This window comes from Phyllostomus discolor, chromosome 14 (assembly GCF_004126475.2).
Source record: "Phyllostomus discolor isolate MPI-MPIP mPhyDis1 chromosome 14, mPhyDis1.pri.v3, whole genome shotgun sequence".
In the NCBI taxonomy this organism is placed as follows: Eukaryota; Metazoa; Chordata; class Mammalia; order Chiroptera; family Phyllostomidae; genus Phyllostomus; species Phyllostomus discolor.
The window spans coordinates 6368130-6377212 of record NC_040916.2 but is presented as its reverse complement, the minus strand read 5'-3'; the positions used below and the strand labels follow the sequence as shown (position 1 = coordinate 6377212).

Below are 9083 nucleotides of genomic sequence, written 5' to 3'. Positions count from 1 at the left end.
TTATTACAAGCCACTACTGATGGTTGTAAGATGGCTCCTTGTGATTGGTATGCTCTTGCCAGGACAGTTTTAACCCCAGCTCAATACACTGTCTGGTATTCGGAATATTGCCAACAGGCCGGCACCTGAGCAGCCGAGAATGAAGTAATGCAAAATCTGGTTACTCTTCCCATGTTGATTGGATCTGGTAAGTTCGATAGGGCCGCAGCTCAGGCATGACTCCCTCCCCTCACTTACAATTAGTGCACACATATTGCCCTAAGAGCTATGAAAATGGTGCCTGATTCTCAGACTAGGGAAGTTTCTTCTTTTGTTAATATCCATCAGGGTGCTTTTGAGGTTTATATAGATTTCATTGATTGCCTCTAGGAAGCCGTTGAAAGACATGTAGATAATGAAAAAGCAGCCAAAACTATTTTACTTCAGCTGGCTTATGAGAATGCTAATTCAGACTGTAGATCTGTCTTAGGCCCTCTTCGGGCAACTACAAAAGATATTAGTGAATTTATTAAAGCTTGCCAAGATATCAGCACTGAGCAGCATAAAGCTTCTCTTTTAGCTGCCACAATTAAAGAAAATTCTAAATGTTCTATTTGTGATCAACCTGGTCACATGCATAAAGACTGCCCAAATTTATAGAAAGGAGGAAAGAATAACCATACATCTTTAGATACAGAGGGTTTCTGATCAGAAACAGAACCAAATTGAAACCACATTCCCATAAAATCAGCAAATGAGCAGTTGAGGTTTCCTTTCCTCTAGATTTAAAACTTTCACATCTCCTACATAGTTTTACTCATCCAGATTTAAACATAATTCACTTTTAATCCCTGTTTCTTTCCCACACTGGGAAGGACTATACTTAAGCTCAGTATCTGACAACCAAAAGTCCCTAGCACTACAGGTACCTTCCACTAAAAGTCCCTAGATTTGCAGGGACATCCTGCAGCTTTCTGGAGCTCAGACCTTGCAAACAGCCCATAAATCAGATGATCACCCTTGGACCCCAGTTTATGACCTTCAGAATCAGAGCCCTCCCTACCAGAACCAGTTGCACAGAGAACTTGACTGGTGCAGTGCCCACATAGCAGCAACATGTAGCCCATAATCTGAAGAGAACCCTTAGCCTACCATCTTGCCCAGTTCCAAGATGGTGAACTCTCAGGTAACCCATCATCCAAGATGGCAGCGCCCATGCACCCTGGGTTGTCCAAAATGGCAACAACCATGAAGGCTGGGTCATCCAAGATGGCGAGGCGCATGCATGACTTGTCCTCTATGGTGGGTCACTCACATGGCCCATCCTCCATTTTACCCAAAATTGTGGTGCACCCACATGGCTTGCTGTCCAATTCCAAACATACATGTAGGGTCAGTTTACAGGGCCTAGGGGTTTGCTTCCTCCCCAAACCTGAGTACAGGCACCCTTAGTGCCACCTGGACTTACCAAAACTGTAAGTCAGCAGACAGGGGCAACCTGGGAGAGCATATTAACCAAACAATTATCCACAACTCCATTATTCCAAGACAGTGTTCAGAAACAAGTTTTTAACCAAACCATTTCACTTCTCTGCTCCCTCCCCTGCTTCATTTTTTTTTTTTTTTTCATCTTTCTGGGCATGATTAGACAGCCGGTGCCCTCAGGCGGAGTGCAGAGAAATTCTCAGAGACTGGGAAAATTCTGAAGTCTCACTCTCCCGCACCTGAGGGTGTCAGTCTGCCACAGGCAATTACCGTCCCTTTGTGGTCACAGAAAAAACTGTTACAGAACAGATGGGGGAGAGCTGAATGGTATAAAAGACCCCTCCTTTTCTCCAGGGGTTCCTCCCCACCTATTGGGTTCATTTTGCCCACTGCCTGAGGCAAGACATCTCTCAGTACCAGAGATCGGTGAAAAGGAAAGGAATTTATTATTTATTTGAGATAATACAAACTAAAATTCTCCGCAAATGCACACAGTTCTCCTGGCACCCTCCACGTGGCAAAAAGGAGCACTTCTAAAGCCTCGTGGTCCTGACTCTCACCCAAGCCACGTGGTCACCAAAACAGACACATGGTCCCCAAAAGAGGCCTCCACTTAAATCCCAGCACCAATCTTCTTCTGAAGCCTCATTTCTGGCTCCTCCCACAGTTGGCCACAGCTGCCAGCATTCTGTGTAGGTGTGGCCCTGTGGTGTGGACCAATTATCTCCAAGCTCTTCTGGACTCTGTTACAAATCCCCATTTGGGACCTCCTCTTGGCTGTACCGTTATAATAGGAGCAATTATTTTAGAAAAGAATGAAAGTTCTCTATGTTAATAGTGTGAAAGCAATGTGGTGGTAGAAAAGGGCAAAGAGGTGAGTAGAGAAAACAGAATCCAAGAGAATATAGGGGCAGTAATCTCCTCATTGCATGGTAGAAATTGAAGTTGTAAAAGCAGGCAGAGGACCTGAGGACCTTTTTCTAGAAAAAAAGGATAGCATCTGAGAAGACACTAATGCTAATTTTTAAAGAACCCCCATCCTGAAAGAAAGAGGACACCTGAAAACCCAGTGACTCAAACCAGGACAACAAAGTTGTTTTCCACTTGCTCTTAGGAGGCAGTCACCACGACTGAGCTTCTGGAGCAACAACAATGACCTCTTCAATAATGCTCCCTCTTTAGGCTGTCTTCCCTTCCTTGTCTTACTGATCCACTCAGGCACAGAGCTTTATGGAACCACTTCCCAGAGAAATTAATGAACCACAAATCCTGCCTCAGGGAAACCCAAAATAAACATCAACCAAAAGGAACTCCTAGTAGCAGGAGCCCGTAATAGCTTCTAAGACTGTGAATACAAACCTTCCATTTTAAGCAGGTTTCTCTAATGGTTCAAGCCCCTCTGATGCCTGCCATTCGGTGAAATGCTGCCATATACCATAGCCTCACTGCAGTATATGCAGAGTAATTAAATGAAAGAAGCTAATATTCCCCATAGAGTTCTGTGTACAAAAGAGAGATGAGACAACCAAGGAATCTGAGATATGAAGGAGAGGGGGCGGGGGGGATTTCAGGAGAAGTGAAGTTGGAGGAAGTGGTGAGTGGAAGGAACAAAGACTCCAAAATAACCCAAGATACAAAGGTGATTGGTATGGGGTTTCTCCTCACATGTGAGATAGGTACTCAAGGATTTTTACATTTCTCTTAAATAAAATGAAGACATCAGATGAAAGACTTGGGAATGCACAGGTGGCTGGCACGTGGGTTTCACATTCACCAATCTTTCAGAGTTCGTTCTCTGGAGGTGAAATAGGTGAGTCAGGCACCATCATAAATATCCCTTTTCCCTTTGTGTAAGGGAAAAGTCGAGAGGTATAGCCTTAGTGAGTCACAGACCAAGTGCATGGGGTTTAGAAAATGGAATAACTCCCTTCAAATAGGAGAGAACAGACAAGGCTCTGGGGTGTGTTGACATTGAATATAAATACTGAGGGCCTGAGTGATTTGCACATGTGGAACTGTGGAGTAAAGGCCATTCAGGGAAATGTAACTGATGTGAAGCCAAGCCCATATTCAAAATCCATACAATAAAATGAATGTATTGACTTTATGTAATGGGTTTGTTTATGGACCTTATTCCATGAAGTCCTAATGATCACAAAGACAAAATTGTGTTTGATAATGAAATTTTAATGAAAAAATGTGCAGTTAGTGTCCAAAAAAGCAAAAATATAAGCCACAAGATAATAATTCTATAATCTCAAAAGACTAGCAAAAACATTAGCAAATTAACCGTTCTAGGTACTTATTACAATGAATGTTGGTGTCAGAGGGATGGTAGGGTTGCTAGACTAGAGTGATGCATATTGAATTGAAGGCAGCAAGGCACTTTTTTCTCCCTCTTCTGGGAACAATTACAGTGATGACTCCAGAGTCATTTCCTCGCCTTCTCTCTTTCTCGTTCCAGGCGTTCAATTTCTAAGGACAATTTATATACCTCCAGGGCCATTTTCACATCCTCCGGTCTCGGGAGACACTGCATGAGTTTTCTGCCTGCTTTAACTTGCTCACAGCCTGAAGGGAACTCCTAAAAGAGATATAGCTGGTGAGTATGGTTGAGAGGCTTCTCCCCAGATCATGAGAATGGCAGGACTGCAGGATCAGGTCCCAGACCAACCCTGGGTTTGATGGGTGAGCAGGAAACCAGAACACACTTTCGCTCCACCATAGTCTCCCCCTGAGGGATTTAGACCTGTTCTGAGACAGCTTCCCAGAAGGCCTCTGTGGGACAGAGCTATTTTGGCCAACCATCCAAACACAGAACACAGTGTATTGTATAGTCTAGAAAAGGAAAGTTAGGAGTCAGTGCTCCCAGGTCTCTGACAATGTCCTCTCTGTAAGGGGCTTGGTGTTTCCTGTTCTCAAGTGAGAGCAGGACAACTTGCCACCCTAACTGACCAGAGTGCTTCCAGGGAAAACAAGAGAGCTCTTTTGAATGACTCAGGGATCCATCCTGGCAGGTCAGATCTCACCTTTGCTGGCTGGAACAGTGCTTTAAGGCGGCACCGTTTTTAGGGTTTGATAGCACAGGAACTTCCTTGAATTGTTTCACTTACCCACTCACACTTGGGCACCTCTGGATACCAGGTATGGTTCTCTAAGCAGGTGATATTTTGGGGACCAACCACAGTATAGCCAGAAGTACACTCGATGGTGACATTTTCAGATTCAACAAATTGATCCTTATCCCCAGACACCTTTCCATGCTCTATCTCTGGTTTTGGACACAGAGCTACAATAAAAGCACAGTTAAGTAATCTGAAAATTTAAGATAAAAAGGCATGATAACAGACTAGGATATTAAAATGAACCACATGTAGGTGCTTCTAATTGTTTTATATTTTCCTATTTTGATAGCAATGATATTAGTTCCCATTTTTATTGAGGATTGACTCATATCAGTCATCTGGACTGAGCATTTTATGTGATTTTCTCATTTAAGTCTCACTCTTCTCTATGAAGTGAGCACTCTTACTACTGCCATTTATCCAGGAGAAAATGAGATACAGAAGGGTAAGAAACTTGTTCAAGACATAACATCTCTAAATAACATGACAGGGTATTAAAAAGCCACATGACCCCGGATTCGCAGCTGTCAGTGCAACTGTTCCTCATATTGTGTCCCACAAAAGACACCAGGGGTGAAATCTTCCTTCTTGCCTATTATCTCCTGTGTGCAATGATGGCAAAGTGTTATTAGACCTGAGTGCATGTAAAAATCAGACTTGATCTTGACTGCTCCTGCCCTACAACAGGTTGGCAAGCTGGGAGTCCCCCACCACACACCTCCATCACGGGAAGTTGGTGCCCTGTGTGAGGCTCAGATGGAAATGCCTGACACTTCCTGGTATTTGGAATTAGCCCATGAGAGTCTGCATTCATGCCTGAGCAAGTTTCCATGAACATTTTGCTACAGGCCACAGCTACACTCAGAGAACTTACAGCCAGTAGACAACTTCCAGAAATACACAAGCAAGTGGGAATCTGGGCTGCCTCCAGGAGGCTGAATTGTGTAACTGGGAGAAAGAAGTAGGGCACATTCATGTTCCTCTGTGTCCCTCGAACTTTTTTGTTTTGGGTACCATCTAAATATAATAATTATTTAAAATAAGTCAAATCAAATGTTTTTGTTCTGCCTCTGGCTAGAAAGAAAGTTTATTCTCAATCCCTCCATGACAGTTCCACCCACTTAGCCACGGGCTGGAGTTACCTTTACATTGAGGGGCCGGAGCTGACCAGCGTGAACTACTGCAGGAGAGTGTGGCCTCTCCATCCAGAGTGTATCCTTCATCACATTCATATTTAACTTCCTTAGGTTGGAATAAGTATGAAGGTATTCGTATAAAATGTCCGTGGTCAATATGAGGAGGATAAGCACAACCTTGGTGGTAAGACAAAAAAGTGAGGGAGCTTGGGTTTGTAGAATATAAAACACAACACATCCCAGAATCTGTGTGGTTTGTAGGAACCTTTGTCCTGTCCTGTTATCTTCTCTGCTCACAGGATTACTTAGCCAAAGCCAAGTACCTGTGCTGCCTTCCTGCAAGCCTCAGAATGAAGAACTGTAGAAAGACTTGACTAGAATTTCAAGCACTTAGAGTTTGCTTCATATAACTAACAAGTTCATCAACCTTTACATTCTTTAAGAACCATTTTGGCACAAAGGCTGGATTCAACCCAAAGTCATATTGTACTGATACTACACTCATGCATTTCAGGCTAATTGCAGAGATGTACACCTGTGAGAAACGGTTTAAGATGCTAAATATATGCACAATCTCTGATTCATTGTGTCCAATCAAAACTGTTCATCATCCCCACAAAAAATACTTACTGCATTGTACAATATTTTAGAAAAGAGCTCATAGAATTACTTAAAATGATTACTTGCATATTTAAATAACAGGCACAAAACATGTATAAAGGATCCATGAACAAGGACAATGGGGTGGAGGATTGAATGTGGGAGGTTGGACAGACAGGGGAGAGTAATTGTGGAAAAATGTGGACAACTGTAATTGAACAAGACTAAAAATATTTTAATAAAATAAATAAATAATAATAGACACAACATAGTGCACAGCACCATGAAAAGTTCTCTGAAAAGAAACACTGTCACCATCCATGTACACTGCATAAGAAATTTAAATAAAGCAGGTCATTAGGAATGTCAGATAACATTATACTGATGGACTATAATAGTTGTAAGTTCTATCCTAACATGCCTCCTAAAAGCATGGAAAACATAATGCTGCACAGTAAGTCTGGAATGCTGGGCTTTCCATGGCAGGAGACAGAAGTAGGAATTAAATAACTCAGGGAAGTGAGCATCCTGAAGTGGATATACTGTGTAAGCTGGAAAATATCACCAGATGATTCTGTTACATGGAAAGGCCCAAAGAATGATTGTCCAAGGACATTAGGAATTCCCCAAGACACTTCTTATCAAAGGCAAGAGCTAAAAATAGGAAGGCCATTAAAGAACAAGTTTCACTCTTACTAACAGCAGTCAGAGAAGTGCTCATTTGCTTTAGAAGTTAAGTAAATGTAATCATCATAATGACCAGGTAGAAAGACGACCTAAGCAGCCAACAAAGATACTACTCAATTTGTACCATCAATAAAAATTAAGGATGGATAATCAGGAGACTGATGGCCTTTGGCCCAATAAAAAGTTACAATCCCTTGCTCAGTTTCTGGACCTGTGCCAATTGCCAGTTCTGGAGATCATTGACTAAAGAAAAGAGACAGCTCCCAGAAATAAAGATACTACAACAGCTCAGTAAGTATGCATAGTAATGGGTTCCCCAGGCTTCCAAGAGGACCTAAGTCTTTTACATAGGTAACTGTGCACTGGTGAAAGGTGCACAATAAGCTGACGATTAACTGAGCATAGAACTCAGGTTGACATCAATACCTGTAACCAACATAGTCCTCATATTAGACCACTTGGTGGTGATTTCCATTGTCTTTGAAAGTATAATGAGAATCAACAAAGTTGGTCATTAGCACAGCCCCCATATTGGGTCTTTGGCCTACCAGGTAAGAACTATCATACCTCAGAAGGTGAAGTAGAAGCCATACATATGACCACCACTCTTCCCCCTTAAGGCAAAGAAAGTAACTTTAAAAATATCATGTACGAAGGGGGAGGGGGGAAATTAGTGCCAATCTTTTAATCCTCATAAAGGATTAAAGATGCTAAAGTGGTCATTCCCATTTCCCTCACCTGTCTACTACAAAAATTAGGATTCTAGACAATTACAGTAGACTATTGAAAATTCAACATTTTAGTCCCCATTGCAACCACTGTGCTAGATGTGGTATCTTTGCTAAAGCAGATTAATATGTCTTCAGATAAATGAGGTTACTATTTTATCAAAGGCATTCTTTTTCACCCCTGTCAAAAAAGAAGATCAGAAAGAGTTCGAATATACATCAAATGTTCAAAATCATATATTTCCACTTTAAACCCTACTAGTCCCTCTCAGGATAGAGTCCGAAGCTTTCAGGAGCATCTGGACATCCGCAGAATATCATGTTGATCCAGTCCACCAATGACATCATGTGAATTCTACCTGATAAGCCAGAAGTAGGTGGCATGGTGATGCTCTGGCATATAGAAGGGAAGGAAGGAAGGAAGGAAGGAAGGAAGGAAGGAAGGAAGGAAGGAAGGAAGGAAGGAAGGAAGGAAGGAAGGAATTTAGTTCAAAAAATCAGGTTCAAATGGATTTGGGGGAGTCTTGTTTTCCAGGTTAAGACATAGGAAGGGAAGATAAGAGAATAAAGATCAAGAAATAGAATTAATAATTTAAAAGGATAACTAATCTACTACATGTGGTCTATTTTCACTGATTCAAGAAAATGCAAATAAACAATGTGGGGGAAAGTAGAAATTTGAACTGGAGGCATTGCTTTTGAATATATTTATTCATTCCAAGAATCATGCAGAGTACCCAAATTCTTTTACCTAATTTGAAACCTTTCCTTAATAATCTCCATTACTTTGTTATGAGGAAACTTCTAAAATAACATAATTCCATAACCTCTTACTCTCAACACATGTTGGTGTCTCAGGACTCCAGGTGCCATCTCCTTGGCAGGAAGCTTCAACAGTTCGTATCCCACCACATGAATACCAAAGCGAGTCTCCATGGAAATATTCACAGTTACTGGCCAAACCGTTCTTTCTCAAGGTAGTGATTCTGCCATTCTTTAGGTCTGGTACTGGGCAACATACCTCTAAAAAAAAAACATGAGACATAGTTAGTAAAACCATACTGAGGAGGCGCCTATGGCTAGCAACCTCATTTCCACCTTCACAAGAGCTCACTGCAGAAGAGAGGCTGGGGAAACACACTAGGGTACAAGAGACACTTTGAGTACTCACTCTTTGTCCCTGATTTGCTAAAGCAGTCCAACCCAGTCATATTCCTCCAGCTAAATAATTTCATAGGTGTCTCCAAAATGAGAAGTTGGATTAAGCCTTCCGACTTCTCATTTTCAAAAATGTTTCAAGAGCAATGGCAATGTTTATCTTCTCTTGGCTTCATTTAGGGCTG

General features: G+C 41.8%; 1 protein-coding gene across 2 annotated transcripts in view; it reads right to left on the bottom strand.

The window, feature by feature from the left end:
* Nucleotides 1–3630: 3630 nt before the first annotated feature.
* C4BPA (complement component 4 binding protein alpha) overlaps nucleotides 3631–9083 on the bottom strand; it is a 42680-nt gene continuing 37227 nt past the window's right edge. Inside the window, exons 9-12 of one of the 2 annotated variants that reach the window (XM_036015892.1) lie at nucleotides 8575–8763; nucleotides 5732–5902; nucleotides 4578–4753; nucleotides 3631–4048 (exon numbers count right to left, since the gene is read on the bottom strand). In XM_036015892.1, the coding sequence (XP_035871785.1) occupies nucleotides 3896–4048; nucleotides 4578–4753; nucleotides 5732–5902; nucleotides 8575–8763 (689 nt within the window). In that variant the 3' untranslated portion in view covers nucleotides 3631–3895. The remainder of the gene's footprint in view (nucleotides 4049–4577; nucleotides 4754–5731; nucleotides 5903–8574; nucleotides 8764–9083) is intronic. The other variant, XM_028530792.2, reaches the window with a different exon arrangement.